At 43.2% G+C, this 19,210-nt stretch overlaps 1 protein-coding gene across 1 annotated transcript in view; it reads right to left on the bottom strand.

The window, feature by feature from the left end:
- The window catches only part of LOC139281534 (kinesin-like protein klp-3), a 49,048-nt gene extending 31,440 nt beyond the window's left edge, over positions 1-17,608 (bottom strand). Inside the window, exons 1-5 of the mRNA XM_070901701.1 lie at positions 17,312-17,608; positions 9,361-9,495; positions 8,601-8,663; positions 5,924-6,049; positions 5,677-5,790 (exon numbers count right to left, since the gene is read on the bottom strand). Coding sequence (XP_070757802.1) covers positions 5,677-5,790; positions 5,924-6,049; positions 8,601-8,663; positions 9,361-9,495; positions 17,312-17,608 — 735 coding nt within the window. The remainder of the gene's footprint in view (positions 1-5,676; positions 5,791-5,923; positions 6,050-8,600; positions 8,664-9,360; positions 9,496-17,311) is intronic.
- Positions 17,609-19,210: the final 1,602 nt, after the last annotated feature.

Genomic DNA, 19,210 nt, shown 5'->3' with positions numbered 1-19,210 from the left:
TCTGGTGAACCTTCGTTGCACTCCCTCAATAATAAGAACGTCCTTCCTCAGATTAGGAGACCAAAACTGTACACAATACTCAAGGTGTGGTCTCACCAAGGCCCTGTACAACTGCAGTAAGACCTCCCTGCTCCTATACTCAAATCCTCTCACTATGAAGGCCAGCATGCCATTTGCTTTCTTTACTGCCTGCTGTACTTGCATGCCTACCTTCAGTAACTGATGTACCATGACACCCAGGTCTCGTTGCACCTCCCCTTTTACTAATCTGTCACCATTCAGATAATAATCTGCCTTCCTGTTTTTGCCACCAAAGTGGATAACTTCACATTTATCCACATTATACTGCATCTGCCATGCATTTGCCCACTCACCCAACATGTCCAAGTCACCCTGCAGCCTCTTAGCATCCTCCTCACAGCTCACATTGCAACCCAGCTTAGTGTCATCTGCAAACTACATATTACATTCAATTCCTTCATCTAAATCATTAATGTATATTGTAAATAGCTGAGGTCCCAGCACTGAACCTTGCGGCACCCCACTAGTCACTGCCTGCCATTCTGAAAAGGACACATTTATTCCCACTCTTTGCTTCCTGTCTGCCAACCAGTTCTCAATCCACGTCAATACATTACCCCCAATACCATGTGCCTTAATTTTGCACACTAATCTCTTGTGTGGGACCTTGTCAAAAGCCTTTTGAAAGTCCAAATACACCACATCCATTGGTTCTCCCTTATCCACTCCACTAGTTACATCCTCAAAAAACTCTAGAAGATTTGTCAAGCATGATTTCCCTTTCATAAATCCATGCTGACTTGGACCGATCCTGTCACTGCTTTCCAAATGGGCTGCTATTCTATCTTTGATAATTGATTCCAGCATTTTCCCCACCACCAATGTCAGGCTAACCGGTCTATCATTCCCTGTTTTCTCTCGCCCTCCTTTTTTTAAAAAGAGGGGTTACATTAGCTACCCTCCAGTCCATAGGAACTAATCCAGCGTCCATGTAATTTTGGAAAATGACCACCAATGCATCTACTACTTCCTGTAGTACTCTTAGGATGCAGACAATCAGGCCCTGGGGATTTATCGGCCTTCAGTCCCATCAGTTTCCCTAACACCATTTCCTGACTAATAAGGATATCCCTCAGTTCCTCTTTCTCGCTAGACCCTCGGTCCCCTAGTATTTTCGGGAGGTTATTTGTGTCTTCCTTAGTGAAGACAGAACCAAAGTATTTGTTCAATTGGTCTGCCATTTCCTTGTTCCCCATTATGAATTCACCTGATTCTGACTGCAAGGGACCTACATTAGTCTTCACTAATCTTTTTCTCTTCACATATCTATAGAAGCTTTTACAGTCAGTTTTTATGTTCCCTGCAAGCTTACTCTCATTTTCCCCCTCCTAAGTAACCCCTTAGTCCTCCTCTGCTGAATTATAAATTTCTCCCCGTCCTGAGGCTTGCTGCTTTTTCTGGCCAATTTATATGCCTCTTCTTTGGATTTAACACTATCCCTAATTTCCCTTGTTAGCCGCAGCTGAGCCACCTTTCCCGTTTTATTTTTATGCCAGACAGGGATGTACAATAGTTGTAATTCATCCATGTGATCTTTAAATGTCTGCCATTGCCTAGCCCCACTGTCAACCCTTTAAGTATCATTCGCCAGTCTATCCTCGCCAAATCACGTCTCATACCATCGAAGTTTCCTTTCTTTAAGTTCAGGACCCTTGTCTCTGAATTAAATGTGTCGCTCTCCACCTTAATGAAGAATTCTACCATATTATGGTCACTCTTCCCCCAGGGGCCACGCACGACCAGATTGCTAATTAATTCTCTCTCGTTACACACGCCAGGAAATCCTCCTGCACAGTATTGCTACCAGTTTGGTTAGCCCAATCAATATGTAGGTTAAAGTCACCCATGATAACTGCTGTACCCTTGTTGCACGCGTCCCTAATTTCCTGTTTGATGCCATCCCCAACCTCCCTACTACTGTTTGGTGGTCTGTACACAACTCCCACTAACGTTTTCTACCCTTTGTTTTTTCGCAGCTCTACCCATTTAGATTCCACATCATCCAAGCTAATGTCCTTCCTTACTATTGCGTTAACCTCCTCTTTAACCATTAATGCTATCCCACCTCCTTTTCCTTCCTGTCGATCCTTCCTGAATAATGAATACCCCTGGATGTTGAGTTCCCAGCCTTGGTTACCCTGGAGCCATGGTCCGTAATCCCAATTACATCATATCCGTTACCAGCTATCTGCGCAGTTAATTTGTCTACCTTATTACGAATGCTCCTCTCATTGAGACTCAGAGCTTTCAGGCTTGTTTTTTTAACACTCTTGGTCCTTTTAGAATTATGTTGTAATATGGCCCTTTTTGATTTTTGCCCTTGATTTCTCTACCCTCCTCTCTTGTTTTTCTCCTTCCTACCTTTTGCTTCTGCCCTCTTTTTACTTCCCTCTGCCTCCCTGCATAGGTTCCCACCCCCTGCCATATTAGTTTAAACCCTCCCCAACAGCACGAGCAAACACTCCTCCTAAGACATTGGTTCCGGTCCTGCCCAGGTGCAGACCGTCCGGTTTGTACTGGTCCCACCTCCCCCAGAACCGGTTCCAATGCCCCAGGAATTTGAATCCTTCCTCCTTGCACCATTCCTCAAGCCACATATTCATCTGAACTATCCTGCAATTCCTACTCTGACTAGCACGTGGCACTGGTAGCAATCCTGAGATCACTACCTTTGAGGTCCTACTTTTTAATTTAACACCTTGCTCCCTAATTTCAGTTTGTAGGACCTCATCCCGTTTTTTAACTATATTGTTGGTACCAATATGGACCACTATTACCCTTTCTCCTTCAGAATGCTCTGCAGCCGCTCCGAGACATCCTTGACCCTTGCACCAGGGAGGCAACATACCATCCTGGAGTCTCGTTTGTGGCTGCAGAATCGCCTATCTGTTCCCCTTACAATAGAATCCTCTATCACTATCGCTCTCCCACTCTTTTTCCTGCCCTCCTGTGCAGCAGAGCCACCCATAGTGCCATGAACTTGGCAGCTGCTGCTGCCTTCCTCTGATGAGTCATCTCCCCCAACAGTACCCAAAATGATGTATTTGTTTTGGATGGAGATGGCCGCAGGGGGACCCCTGCACTACCTTCCTTCCACTGCTCTGCCTGATGGTCACCCATTCCCTATCTGCCTGAGTAACCTTTACCTGCGGTGTGACCAACTCACTAAACGTGCTATTCACAACATCCTCAGCATCGCGGATGCTCCAGAGTGAGTCCATGCGCAGCTCCAGTGCCACAATGCAGTCTGTCAGGAGCTGCAGCTGGACACACTTCCTGCACACAGTAGTCAGGGACACTGGTAGCATCCCTGATTTCCCACATAGCACAGGAGGAGCATGACATGGGTCTGGGCTCTCCTGCCTTGACTTAACCCTTAGATTAACTTAATTTGGCAACAATGTCAAAGGTTTCCTACTGATAAGAAAAATTCCCTTTGTTTTTCCCTTCCCTCGTCTCCATACATTGTATTTGTCCACATTAAATGCTATTTGCCATTCACTAGCCCTTGTTCCCAATCTATCCAGTGTTCTTTGTATTGGTTTGCCTGTTCCCTATTGTTTGACACCCCCCCCCCCCACCCCGTCCTCAACACACACATACATTAAGTGTTTTCTACAAAGTTAGATCGCTTTGTTGCTGTTCCCAGTTCTTAGTAATTTATGTTCACTGTAAACATCAATGGCCCCAATACTGATCCCTGCTACCCATGCCATGTGATGCAACTTTATTCACAACTATCTTTTGCTTTCTCTGGCTTAGTCAATTTTCTATCTACCTGAGAATCCTGCATCTTACTCAATGCCGTCTTGCCTTCTGCACTAATTGCTTGTGTGGTAGTTTCAAAAGTCTAGCTGAAATCTAAATATATTACACTCTTAGAAATTTAGTTTCAACAAATTCCATGATGTCATCAAAGAACGACAGTTTTTTTACGCAAGAGCCCCCTCCCATGTGTCCAAGCTGAATCTCTCTCTCTCATTCTCTCTCTCACTTAGCATACCTTACATCTAAGTGTTTCATGAGTACATACAATCAGATTGACACTTGCCTTCTACAAGGAATAAGGTTTAAATATATTGAAAAAAACACTTGTCTTTGCAGTGTGGTTCCAGCCATAGACAGCAATTCCTCACTGATAATGGGTAAACTTCTTGGGGCCAAAATTCAGCTACCCAATAAGGCCCATTACAGCCCGTATGCGGCGGCCATGTGACGGAGTCGAACAGCCGATGATTTCTGGTTGAATGGCTGCCGCAAGCTAAATTCAGCTCGGGGGGGGTTTTCTGGCGGTCCCCACTTCTGCCCCACTGCCGCCCACTGGCCGTGCATGCATCATCAGTGCGCGCATCACCGGGACCCCCAACCTTCCGCCAAATTTAGCGAGCAAAATCTTATTGCCACTGAGCGGTGCACCCGACAGTTCTTTCTGTCAGTGCACCTTGTATGCTCTCTCTCTGCGCTGGCTGTGTGGCGGCCATTAAAGGTGAGGATCCAATGTCGCAGTTGCCATTTTTTTTTTGTCGACCGGACTATTGTGCCCCTGGGTTCAGCGGGGCCGCCAACAGGCAGCCTGACACGTCCTCTTGGGTGCCAGGCCGCTGGCCCGGCCGAAACTCTCCCTGGTGGTCTAATGTCCGATCGCGACTATTGGCTGATTATCTTCCCTTTAACAGAGGCGAGATAGATGTGATGCAGACGCGCAAGGACAGCATCACCGCTCCACTGTTGAGTAACAGCGACGGAGAATCCGTCCCACCTCCACTTCCGCCCCTCACCAGCACTTACCGCCACACTTCCTCCCCCGTTATGACCGACTTCATGGCCGATTGAAAAAAAGACAAAGAGCTAAATTTCCTGAAAGAGGGTCCTCTTCCGAAACGGCAGTAAAAAAACTTAAAAAGGGTAGGTGCACCAGTTTTCAGGCGAGGCTGAATTTCGGCCCTACTGTGTCCTAACTCGCACCAAGTCCCGCTCACCCACCACCCCTGTGCTCGCTGACCTACATTGGCTCCCGGTTAAGCAACATCTCAATTTCAAAATTCTCATGCTTGTTTTCAAATCCCTCCATGACCTCGCCTCTCCCTATCTCTGTAATCTCCTCCAGCCCCACAACCTGCCAAGATGTCTGTGCTCCTCTAATTCTGCCTCTTGAACATCCCTGATTATAATCGCTCAACCATTTGTGACCGTGCCTTCTGTTGCCTCGGCCCGAAACTCTGGAACTTCCTGCCTAAACCTCTCCACCTCTCTACCTCTCTTTCCTCCTTCAAGATGCTCTTGAAACCCTACCTCTTCCTGCCATAATTTCTCCTTATGTGGCTCGGTGTCAAATTTATTGTCTCCTGTGAAGTGCCTTGGGATGTTTCGCTAGATTTAAGGCGCTATATAAATACTTGTTGTTGAATTAGAGAATTATGGCATATATGCACTATGGACATATTTGTTCCTCTGCTTATGTATAATGCCTTTTAAAAATAAGATTTGGTTGAATATTCCTAAAGAAGCAGGATTATGAGAATCACACTAGGTACTGTCATTACATTGTTATAGTTTAAGCCCTTGTGCTTTCAATAAATCATATATGTTGCTCACCTTCACTTGATCCACACGACTTCTGATGAAATCCAAATTCATTTCCCACTGCAATGGCAAGATAAGCCAGGCTCCACAATCTGTATCAAAGTATTTACAAACATTTGTTCTCTCCTGTGAGAAATATAAAAGATTTGTATAGCTGAAGCTTTCAATTGGATAAGCAGTTTAGTTTCAAGTATTCATTAAGCTTCTGGCCTATAAAATTTCAGTAATATTAAGATTCATGAAACAAACATAATTTTACTTCAAATGTACATGTCATGACCATTCCTTTTCCTGGAACCCATAGACCTCCAGCATGTCGTTCATCTGTGAGATATGATGCAACCAGGTTTGGTTTGTTCTCGGTATCGGCTGAACTTGTCGGAATCTGCAATAAGATGTAACTGTAAATTATTTAAATTGTTGCCAATTTAGAAATTTCAAATGTTATTTCTAAATCCTTGAAGCTCAGAGTATATTAATGTTCAAATAAAGTAACTAATAAGGAAAACATATTTACACATCAGATAAATTTTCATTATTTACACCCCTGGTATAGAACTTGTATGTTAAGAACACATGTCAGGAATTTGGACATGCAATCCCAAAGAATTTCCAGCATTATTTTTATGGACTGAAAATTGTGGGGGTGAGATTTGAATGCCTGAATTCTCAAAACGTGTTTGTGATACACAAAACTCTGCACCAGGAATACTTAACCCAATTTGGCCTCAGTGATAAGGCAGCTGAGTCCTGTTTGCATTTATACTTTTCCAGTTTGTCCACACAGAGTAGTAGAAATCTGGAATTCTATTTTACCCCCTTTCTTTTTGTGCAACCCCCGCCCCCCGCCTCCCACCCCCACCAATCCTTATCGCCACTCCCTATTCAAGCCTATAAAGTCTGGTTTCTGACTCGCCCATGGTACCATAACCACCCTGGTCAAAATCACAAATGACAACCTGTGCCACTGCAATCATGGTTCCATTCTCTCCCTGTTGATCTCTCTTCCTCCTTCAACATTGTTCACTATTTCATCCTCCACCAAAGTGTCCCACTGGAGGTATGGCGAGAAATCGGCGGGACCCCCGTGTAATTTTGGCAGAGACCCAGTTGCATTAGCTAATTTCTGGGAATTTCCTGGTTTTCTTGCAAGGGGTAGAACATCCCTAACAAGGCAACCGATGGCTGGGAGATCCAGAGTTTCCACTCTTGGACCTGGAAGGGGACATGTGCAGTGGCATTGATTGGAGGTGACCGGCTCCCACAAAGTTATAAGTGAGCCAAACAGTTGTATCCAGGCCAGGCAACATGAGTAATCATGTTTGCATGTTGCCCATTGTTGCTTCCTATGTGTGATATTTTACACTTGAATTTCATCTGCCATTGTTTGGCCCATTCACATATTTTGTTTAACTCATCCTGTACTTTCAGGATTGATGCCTTCGATGCCACTGCCCCTCTGAGTTTGGTATCATGTGAAAATTTAACCAATTTGCATTGAACATCTAATTCCTTGCAGCACTAAGGACCTCTGATGAACTTCAACAACTTGTCACAGTTTTACTTTTACCCAAACACAACCCCATTTTTATTATAGTGGGTGAAGGCTTCATTTGTCATAGTTTTGTAAGATGTTCCTTGTATGTCCCGAACAAGGTCATTCTCCAGGGAAAATCAGAAGAATTTACTTTATTTCCTAGTAAATTTTGCGAAACATATTCCCATTTACATTTTTACATTTTTACATTTCTGTGCTATGTTGACCTAGCTTTCCCTCTTTGCTGCATTGGTGGCAGATAACCTGCCCTTACCTGCATCCCTAAAACAGATTATCATATTGCTCTTTGTCGGACTTTGCTGTGCTCAATTTGTCTGCTGCATTTTCTACATTACAAAAGTACTTAATTGGCTGTAAAGTGCTTTGGGATGTCTTGAGGTCATGAAGGTGCTATATAAATGCAAAACCTTTTCATCTTTTCCCTAACACAGGCTAATTTCCTAAGATCAGAGTAATTAAAATATTTACGATGGGTACTGAGGCCAGTTACGGCAGTGCGCCTGCTTTGAGGAAGAGGGGAGGGAAATTGCTGCAGTGCAGTGTAGCTGACAGTGCAGGCTGAAGGATTGTAAAAAATTACCGACAAGTTTACATTTTTGAAATTGCTGCTTTTTTGAATAATGCAGTTTAAAAACTCTGTTCATAGTCATAGTAGCCCTTTAATATTTGAAACCACTGTTGTGGGTCGTAACAACAATGGACACCAGGAAAATATGGCATTTCCTGTGCCCAGTGTTGCTAAGGCACAAATGATGGGAAATAGGTTGTTCGACATCATTTTTGCATCTTGTTATACTTCACCTGCCCATATTTGGGCGAACATATTATACTTCCAATGTCACTTTGGTCAGAAAATTTCCCTTGTGGCATTGGGTGCAAGGAAGCTGGTGGTATTGACCCCTGACTGATTTTCCAACCCTGCTCATGCAGGCCATGTAGATTAACTGGTATCTCGCAACAAGAAAATTTGCCTTAATGTTCTCACAAAGCAAATTCGGAATATTTGTATTCACTCCTGTGAGGTTTTTTTTGTGTATTATAGAATGTGCTTTGGAGTATGTATTAAATTAAAAATCACTACATTAAATTATTATTTCACTTCACTGAATAATCAAGTCACTTGCTGCAACATTAGCAGTGCAAATTTCATTAAAATAATTTTGGTACATTAATATTCAAAATGATCGTCGCTACAGGAAACATTATGTAGATTTAAAGTGCAATTATAAGGAACAGGCAATTGTATTATGATTACCAATTGTCAAAGAAATATGCTGCCATTATCATTTGTCATTCTCCAAGTTCACAATTAACACTTACTTGATATACAGATATCACATTTTGAATGAAAATATTTTCTTTAATTTCTGTTCCATACCTCATGCAATGTGTCGATAAAATTCCCTTCTTTATACCACTTTTCTGGAAATGGCACAAATCCCTATTAATGGAGACAATAGCAATTTTTCAGGTCCAGAAATATACAAGTTAGTGATTTTGTGAATATAAAAAGATACATGCAGCTTAAGTCTGTCATTGAATAAATAAATAGCACTCTGGTACTGTATTTTACCCAGGTGAATGGGTACATTACCAGTATGTGCATGTCTGTGTGTGCTGATTGTGAACGTACCTGTGGCCAAACCATTTGTGAATGTTCTGTTCCCAGTTTGCATTATCACTGTTAACAGAATATTATAGTTTATGCAATGTGAATGCAATGGGGCACTGTGAGCAAATTGTGCGCTTATTGAAGATTCACCTTCACCCACTCCAGAACATACAGGAATTCTTTTACGAGGAATTATGGCAACACAGAATTATCAGGAATTATTTCTAAAATCGATTATAAAAATAAACAAGGAATAGGCATGTGCTGTTTGCCTGTTCTTTGCTTCTAATCCTTCCATGAGCATAGCGGTGAGCTGATGGAAGTGTGTTATGTGCTTATTACTAACGTGTCTGAATATTCAGATTCTCAAATATAGTACCCATCCAGGGCAGTACATATTTTTTAACACATCGACATAATGAGGGGAATGAATATTTTCATGCATATGCCATGATTTATATACTCGCATACACAGTGACAAAAATCCAGACCCGAGCCTTGGAATAGATTTCAACCTAATTCCCACCTTTGTTTCATCCAAGTAAAGCTTGACGTTGTTCTGTGTGATGCAAGTGTAAAGAGTACCAGCATTGTGATGAAAATTCTCAAATGTCAAGGTCAATCCATCTGCTTCTGGGTTGTTGTTTTCAGAAGAATGGACCTTCAACAGAATCAAAATCAATCACTGAATGTGAATCAGACACACTTCATAGTCACGGTGTAAATAATTTCCAGGTAATACTTGGAATCATTGGGCTCAATTTTCCCCAAAGCTTTTTTTTGGTGTACTTGAAGAGTTATACCCATCTTTTTGGGGCCCAAGTGTGGGCACGATATATGCATGATGGGAAAGGTGCCAAAATACAATGGCCTGGATTTCCCTCTGAGTAACTGCCCATTTTGGGGTGGATTTGAGGATGATAAATGGAGTAAAATGTGCTTCTAAAGGCTACTGGTTCCAATCCACAATAAAAATCCACACTTGAATTATCCTCCCATAAAAAGAGCCCGATCTACCTCATCTAAACGTGGTCAGCCCATTTGCCCCAACCTCGGCCCCATTATATAAGTGGTGGTGGAAGGTGCAGGAAGGTATCTCTGATGCTCTGTCAAGGAGGCCATTTTGTGTGATTGAAGGCTAGTGCTACTTTGCCTCCATGTCGATCTCTTTGGAATTGCAGTCAGGACTTTTGATGCTGGTTTCACTCGGCTTTGCTGAATGTATTTCTTTGGATTGGGGACACCGGTTTCCCAATTAAGAGGAAGAAATTTGTTCCTGTAGGATTTAAAAGCCTGCAACAACCTTAAAGTGGCAGCAGCCTCCGGAAGGGACAGCAGGTAAATGTTGTGTTTTATCCTCTGGCTTTTGTCAGAATGTTCAACTGCAGTGATTTCTTACTTAAAGGCTTCCTTTTTTAATTTCTCTAGACTTCATTATGGCTTCAACTTCACACACTAATTGCTCGCAAGGAAGGCCTCAGACAAGTGGTGGCAGAAGAAGGCAAGCGCAGAATTTTTCAGAAACCGACCTGTCGATCCTCCTGGATGAGAACCACCAGAGGAGAGACTGACTGTTGGACTCAGACACCAGTGTCTTGTGGAAGAAGGTGGCAGTGCTGCTGAGTGCCACTTCTCGCTGTCAGGACAGTGGAACAATGCCCTTAAGAAGTTAATGGTTTGACAACAACAGCCAAGGTAAGAGAACTGCCACCTTTCCCTTTTCACTTTGGCAATGTGGAATCCCTCCGCTAATCACCCTCACTTCTTAAATCCTCGACTGCAGCTTGGAAAGTACCTGCAGCATACAAGTCAAGAGCTGTGCTGAATTTCACAGACAGTACCACTCTGTTACTTGATCAGAACTGTAACTCGTCATGGTGTCTCGGTCATCCAGGGCTTTCATAGTGAAACAAAGTTACCAAATGCAGAGCTCCTCACTCAGTTCCTTATAAGATCTGTGGGGTCTACATACTTATTCTGGGAGGGGAGATGGGGATAATAGTGGCTTAGCCTAATCCTTCTTTGATGCTGCCTCACTTTCCTTTCATCCCTTCTGTTTACCTCCTCCGCCATCAAGATAGAAAACCGGGAATCTCCATGAGGAAATCTATTCTGCTGCGTGGTATCCCTTACAGTGGGTGGTGGGTTGAGAATGTGCCGGTGACCTCCGAGACCCTCAGTCTGGCAGTTTAGTGCAGCTCAGCAGCTGCCCAAAGCAACAACAAAAAAGCCAAAATATGCCAGCATGGGAAATAGCAGAAACATTTCAGACAGTAAACACCTTTAAATAGGTCACTTCCACTGAACAGATCTGCTCATAATCTTTTAGTTATCTGCATATATAATTGCACTAATGGAAATTATATCTAATGGGGTGTAGATAATGGGAATTCTGGTTCCTCATGCATGTGTGTCATTTGCATTTGCACACCAATGGAAGTTAGATTTCGGAAATACTGCTCCCTCCCCAACTACCTCACCCCAACCAGACCAGAAATTTCAGCAGTCGAAAATAGGTTTAAAATTGGTGGAAACAGGTTCATCCAAAAATCGGACCCTCAAAATCAATGTAGATGATCAGCCACTATTTGTGTAAGTGTTCAAAAGTTGTGCTAGATTGCAAAATCAATGAAATATTTTCTACGAAACCTGCAGCATTATAAGGGTTTACTCAGTGAAATCTATGTGGAAAAGAAGGTCTTTCAAATTAATTAGGGCATTTCCAAATCCTAAAGTAGGTCTCTAGGTTCTTCTATAGCAATGCAACACACATACTATCACCAATCCTTTGATCTGTGAGATTCGCATCATTTATGCCAATTAGTATTAAATTTGGAGATGCTTTGTTTTATGCACTCGGGTGCATTTGAGCTCTGGTTGAGTCTGATGAAGTCACTGAATGAGCCTTAAGCATCAACAGAAAGATTATTTATTTTCTATAGCACACAAGCCTGGAGTGCAGATGTTAATGCAAAGTCCTCCCATGTTCTATGCTCTCTTGTAACCCCGTATGTCAACATAGTAAAGTGCAATTATGTTAGTCTCTGAGGTGGTATCATGATGATACAATGTTTTAATGAATCCTCAGTTTTGCGTCAGAACTTCCTAATATTCACTCTCTCAGGATTTCACTGAAGTTGATCTCGGGACTGGTAAATGGACTGGATTTATTGAGCTGACACGAAGCAATGCAACTCAAACTGGCAGGGAACGAGCCTGCAAAGCAGTGTTCAAATCATAAAAATCAGTCACCAAAGAGGAATTAAGGATTCTTTTTAATTTTTCTATTCAAAACATGTTTATTTATCAGACATTTTCACTGATATTAATACGACATTTAGCAACACAGTTTTCCATCACTTTTCATGCACCTTGAGTTTGATCAATTGCACCAAAGTTTGAGCACACTGGTATTTTACAATCTTTAATATCACAGAAGTACCCACAGAATCCAATAAATAAGTCCTTTTGAACAAGATTGGACTTACAGGCTTCTTGAAGCCATGCGGTTTTATGTTGCAGCAATCTGACGTAAACTGCATCACCTGACAGCAGTCTGCATACACAAAACAATTACTCGCTAAAAGGTTAATACAAAAGCAAAATACTGCAGATGCTGGAAATCTGAAATAAAAACAGAAAATGCTGGAAATGCTCAGCGTGTCCGGCAGCATCTGAGGAGAGAGAAATGGAATTAACTTTTCAGGTCGATGACCTTTCAAAAGGTTCAAAACATTAACTCTCTGTCTCTCTCCACAGGTGCACTTTGACCTGCTGAGTATTTCCAGTATTCTGTTTTTATGTTACTTAAAAGGTGTTTTAAGATGTGAAAGTACCACTACTTGCGGAAATTTTCAATTCTATGCATAAATTGATTTGTATAGAGAACTGTTGAATAGCAAAACTATTTAATTTGCGTTTGATCCATAATAAAGTTAAATATGTTGTGGATAATTGTTGAATGTTGTGGTTGGCCCATGGGTGACTCGTCAGATTTCTTTAATGTTTTTATGTGCAACCATTCCCTATTGCTGACCGCAGTGAATTGTCGAGAAATTGTGGACAGTTTTTCCCAAATGGAGTAGTTGAGGCGAATAGCATAGATGCATTTAAGAGTAAGCTAGATAAACCCATGAGGGAGAAAGGAATAGAAGGTTATGCTGATGGGGCTAGATAAAGAGGGGTGGGAGGAGGCTTGTGTGGAGCATGAACACCAGCATGGGCCAAATTGCATGTTTCTGTGATCACTTCTTTCAAGATGGCTCCTGGGCTAGCAGCTCCTTCTGCTCTTGTCATCAACTGTGTCCCTGGTCATCCATTGCCATCCTCTGCCCTATATTCCCCAAATCTCCTTTCTTCCATTGCTTAAAATACTCTGCCTCTGATTGTGAAGGCATTTCAGCCCAAACGACAAGTTCAAACTACAAGTTTAAAGCTATCCCTGTGGATTCCACTGCCCATCCCCAGCATGTCTTTGTTCTTACTGAGCTCTTTCAACTGCTGGATCTCTGAAGAAACTTGATTTCCATCACTGGATTACTCGCGAATAGGACTTTGTTGCTCTATGGACTGCACTGTTTTGATTCATCGGCTGTGGCTTTGCTCTGCTTTCAGTCACTTCAAGTCTTTGCTGCTGGATTCTTTTGTCAAATTGGTTTCCGGTCTCCAGGAGTTCCCTGGACATCTAGACTATGTTTCTGCTTTTAACTAACCTGGATTACATCACTACGATTCTCCACTGGATCACACTAAATTATACTGTAAGACTTACCTACTGTTTCTCCATCTCTGCTGCTAAAGATTATTTTTTATCTTTTGGCTCTGCTGGCTTCTAGCTAGCAGCTGCTGCTTCACTTGCTGTGTCCAGTGACTCGTTCTACCGGTTTTCAACCTTGCTGGTAGCTAGCGTGTGATTTTACTTTTTCTCCGCTGCTTTGATCTACGGCGACCTCCAACTTGCGTCAACTTCACTACCATCTTTCTGCACTGCTCCCCACACTCTTTCCTATGGCAACAACCTCAAACTCTCCACACTTCAAATAACTTCTGGACTTCACTTGCCTGCTTTGGACAGTGGTTCGTCGATGCTCTGTGTCAGCTGTGGCTCAGTGGGTAGCACTCTCGCTTCTGAGTCAGAAGGTTTGTGGGTTCAAGTTCCTGGAATGGGACTTGAGCACAAAAAATCTATTTGACACTCCAGTGCAGTGCTGAGGGAGCACCACACTGTCAGAGGTGCCGTCTTTCGGATGAGACGTTAAATCGAGGCCCTGTCTGCTTTCTCAAGTGGATGTAAAAGATCCCATGGCACTATTTCGAAGAAGAGCAGGTCGTTATCCCTGGTGTCTTGGCCAATATTTATATCTCAATCAACATAACAAAAAAACATTATCTGGTCATTATCACATTGCTGTTTGTGGGAGCTTGTTTGTGCGCAAATTGGCTGCTGCGTTTCCTACATTACAACAGTGACTACACTCCAAAAATAAAATTGGCTTTAAAGCGCTTTGAGATGTCCGGTGATCGTGAAAGGTGCTATATAAATCCAAGTCTTGCTTCTTTCTTTCTCCATGCTGGCCCCATCCGGCTTATGTCTGCTTTGTCCTTCCATGGGACCTCTGAATTTGACCCTGGTCTCCCTACTATTGTATCCCATTAATTATTACATTTAAACAGGCCCATGTAACCTGAGGTTTTCCCCTGTCCATTCCTGTACGCACTTTGGCTGCTGCTCCGGACCCGAGCCATTCAATACTTTCCACTTTTCCCTCTCTTTCCTTTTCTCTCTCTCCTTCCCTGACCGCACTCTCCTGTCTTCATGCCTCTTTCAGCTCTCTTTTCTCGGATACTCTGCCTTCCCAAATCCTTACTCCAATCCTTCATTACTCTTCAACCTTCCTACTCTCCTGCTGCCATCCCTGGCTTGACTCCTCCCTAGATAAGCCTACAGCTTCCTTCTATGTTTCTGTTGGCGTCCTACGAAGGGCCCATCGAGGCACTCGTCGCTGCCTCCTTACGAGCAGCAACCCCAATTGTTCCATCCTATTCTCTTGCCAACCTTCCCGCCCAGTGTGCCCACTGGGGGCTAATCTTGCTAATCTCCTCCCCATCCAATTCATTCCTCCCAGCGCTGACTCAATGGACACTGGCAGTGGGGCAGCGATCACCGACCCTCTCCGCATCTCCTTCCAGAATGTCTGTTCGCTTGCGCACAAGGCCATTGCCATCCATGATCTTATTGCGGATGATGGCATCGACATCATGGCCCTGATGGAAACATGGTTGAGGGATGATGACACCTTAACTGAAGCCTCCCCGCCTGGCTATACCTTCTACCACTTGCCCTGATCAAACCGCAGTGGTGGTGGTGTGGCTCTCATCTGCAAATCACACCTTGGTCTGTCCCCCTAATCCTCCAGCACTTTCTCCTCCTTTGAGCATCTCACCTTATTCCACCCCTCTCACCTCTCATTTAAAATTCTCGTTCTCCACCGTCCACCCAAGTACCATAAAAATGTTATTACCGAGATATCTTCACTGCTTTCCTCCCTCAGCCTCTGCATCGAGCGACTTCTCATCCTCGGTGATTTCAACCTCCATCTCGATTCAACATGCTCTTTCTCCTTTGAGTTCATTAGCCTCCTATCCTCCTTTAATCTCTCCCTCCTTGTAAACTTGCCAACCAATATTCATGGCCACCCCTCGACCTTGCCATCTCTCATGGCCTCACTACTCCCATCATGTCAATCGCAGATAAAGCCATCTCTGACCACTTCCTCGTATCGCTCTCTGCCCACATCCCCCTGCCACTGCCTTCTCCCCAAACCTCCCAACTTCTGTGTCCGCCCCTGGAAAAACTCTCTCCCAACTCTCTTACAATTGCACTTATGAACTCCCAACTGTCCAGCCTTTTGACCTTACATTCTCCATGATATTTCTGCAGCTACCGATCTGCTCAACCACACCCTCACATCACCTTTGGATGCCCTAGTCCCTATTAAAACAATTACTCTCTTTCACCCTGGCCATTCCCCTTATACAGCCATCATCTTTGCTCCCTTAAGTCCAAGGGACGGAGACTTGAACGGATGTGGCAGACAACTGGTTTAGCCATTCACTGCCAGATCTGGCTGGAGCACATAAAGCATTATCAGGTCCTGCTCTCATCTGCAAAAATTGCTCACTATTCCAGAATCATTCTGGTGTGCAAAGATAAACACCGGCTTCTATTCTCCACTACTAACCATCATCTTAAACCCCTCTCCTCACTCTCTACCCTCACTTCCAACAATAAGTGTGAGCAGTTCATGGACTTTTTTGTTTCTAAGATTGAGACCATCCATTCAGCTGCCTCTGCTTCTTTCCCCTTCCCCACTGGGCCAAACTTACTCCAAGGATCCCCCCTGCCCTAGCCCTGATGTCACATTTTTCTCCAGTTTCTGTCCGATCTCCTCTCATGACCTCTCCAAGCTCATCTTGTTCATGAGACCCACTTCCTGCTCCCTTGGCCCTATTTCCACCAAATTGCTGATCACCCAACTTCCTTTTCTGGCTCCCAGTTTTGCTGACATTGTTAACGATTCTCTCTCCTCAGGTACTGTCCCCTTCTCACTTTAATCTGCCGTCATCATCCCTCTGCTCAAAAAACCAACCCCTGACCCCTTCATCCTTGCAAACTACCCCCCTATCTCCAACCTCCCTTTCCTCTCCAAATTCCTTGAATATGCTGCCTGACCCGCTGAGATTTCCAGCATTTTCTCTCTTTATTTCAGATTCCAGCATCCATAGTATTTTGCTTTTGTGTCCTTGAACGTTTTGTCGCCTCCCAAATCTGTGCCCATCTTTCCCGCAATTCCATGTCTGAATCCTCCAATCCGGTTTCCACCCCGTCACAGTACCAAAACAGCTCTCATCAAAGTCACAAATAACATCCTTTGTGACTGTGACAAAGACAAACTCTCCCTCCTCATCCTTCTCGATCTGTCTGCAGCCTTTGACACGGTTGACACTTCATCCTTCTACAACGCCTCTCCTCTGTCATCCAGCTGGGTGGGACTGCACTTGCCTGGTTCCATCCTTATCTATCTAATCGTAGCCAGAGAATCACCCGCAATGGCTTTTTTTCCTGCTCTCTCATCATTACCTCTGTTGTCCCCCAAGGATCTATCCTTGGCCCTTTCCTATTTCTCATCTACGTGTTGTCGCTTGGAGATATCATCCAAAAACAGTGTCAGTTTCCACGTGTACGTTAATGACATTCAGCTTTACCTCAGTACCACTTCTCTTGACCCCTCCATGATCTCTAAATTGTCAGACTGTTTGTCTGACATCCAGTTCTGGATGAGCAGAAATTTTCTCCAATTGAATATTGGGAAGACCAAAGCCATTATTTTTGGTCCCCACCACAAACTCCATTCCCTAGCCACTGATTCCATCTCTCTTCCAGTTGTAATTCTATGTAAATTTTTCATTTTACTTACATTTAGAGATGTCTCTGCTGTGCTCTGAGCACATTGATACAATCGCTCGATTTCTTCTTGCTCCTCATCTTCCGCATTGCCGTACCCTTGACTTACTTCAGGGCTGTGCTGATCTTCATTGAGCTGCTCATGTGTTTGTATGCTGCTGTTCATGTCCGTCCCCGCACTGTTATTCACTGCTATTGTTCCACTGTGCCGATTCTCACTGGAGCAGTGTGGTGATGCCCAGCTGTTCTCAATAGTTACAAGCATATCCTGTGGCTTATTTACCTGAGGTTTTGTTGCTCCACTTCCCATGGTCATTCACTTTTCAAATAGAGATTTTGTTTCCATAAATATAGCCTACTTGTGTAATGCTCCAGCCACTCTGCAAAATATATTGATACAAAATCACCTATAGTTTAAGGAATTTAGAAAAAGGCAATCTTTTTAGTAACTAAAGATCTTTTCATCTTTCAAACGTACACCTTTTCTCATCTAACCTTGGAAAATAATTGGAAAGATATTTTCATAGGTATACTCCAAAAAAGTTTAACGTTGTGAGAGCATTATCCTCCTGATATTACTTATTAAAAAATCATTAAAGGATTAATTCATTTGATTTCTACTATTAGTATGGGATACTTTTCTGGAGCATAAGTATTGTGCCTTAAATGCGGTTCATACACTTGCCTATATATCTAACCAATATGGATATTAATTTCCAAACTTTGTGTTGTTTAAAATATATATCCGCCAAGGAAATCGATTGATGTTTACCCTCTTTACCATTTTAACAATTTGCAAAAACTTGAAATATCTTCTTAAAATCATATCCATCAGCCGGTTATATACGAGTAGTCATGCTGATATTACCAGAGTATAGTTTTGAATCATTCAGGTCAATGTTTACAATGCGAGAAGTGCAACTTAAGTAACTTGAAAATCCATGATAAATTGCAAATATAACGCTGTGTGACTTCAAGTGAATGTCATTGTGATTTAATTTATACATAAATAAAGTTGATCAGATTGGAGCCGTTATTGACTCATATATATAATTCTAAATGTGGCTCATCACTTTACAGACACCCAAAATACACCCAAATACTAAAATTCATTGCACACAACGCCCCCAAATTCACAGCACGTAAAATAAAGAGCTTTTAAACCAAATTATCAAATTTCAAATTGTGTAATTCCATGTTCGTTCCTTGGAATATTAACCTTACCTTTCCAGAACGGCGGGTTTCAGCGTTCCCTTGGAGATTGCTTCCGAAAATGTCTTGCATTTAATTTTCGTTCACTATCTCTCAGACTGTGCTAGAGTGGCAGAACCACACTGAGAACACGAGCTTTGCAGGATGAGTTATTCCGAGAGACGTTGGTGTGGCCGATTGTTTTTCACCTTCCTCAGTCTGTCATTCTGAGCGTTGGGATTGGAGCGGCCCGTTGCCTTGGAGTTTCGGGGGAAACGAGCTCCACTGAGACTCGAGATGAGCAAGAGCTGGGACAAGGTGGCAGGGCGAACAGGGGGCAAACGGGCAACAGGAGAGCAGTCAGTGAGCTGCAATACAACAAACCGTCGGCTCGGGTACAGGGAGGGAGAGAGAGACAGTCCAGAACACGCAAGCCCCGGATAATCAATACGTTTCAGACTGTACAATAAATAGCCATCGCTGGGATAGAGGGAATAACAATTGATAGCAAACTGCCAGTAAGGATACAGCCATATTATTTTGTGAGGCTGCAAAGCAGTTATGGCTGTGGATCAATGCAAAAAGCTGCAGTATACATTGAGTGGTGGATCCTGGTCAGCTGCCCAAGTGCACGAAAGCCACATAGTGCAAGAACATGTCTCACATTACTTCCAGTTCACACCAGCTGCCAATACAACTCCATGTGAATCAACATTTTAAA

This window comes from Pristiophorus japonicus, chromosome 15, assembly GCF_044704955.1.
Source record: "Pristiophorus japonicus isolate sPriJap1 chromosome 15, sPriJap1.hap1, whole genome shotgun sequence".
NCBI classification, from domain to species: domain Eukaryota; kingdom Metazoa; phylum Chordata; class Chondrichthyes; family Pristiophoridae; genus Pristiophorus; species Pristiophorus japonicus.
This window is presented reverse-complemented; position numbering and strand designations above follow the sequence as displayed.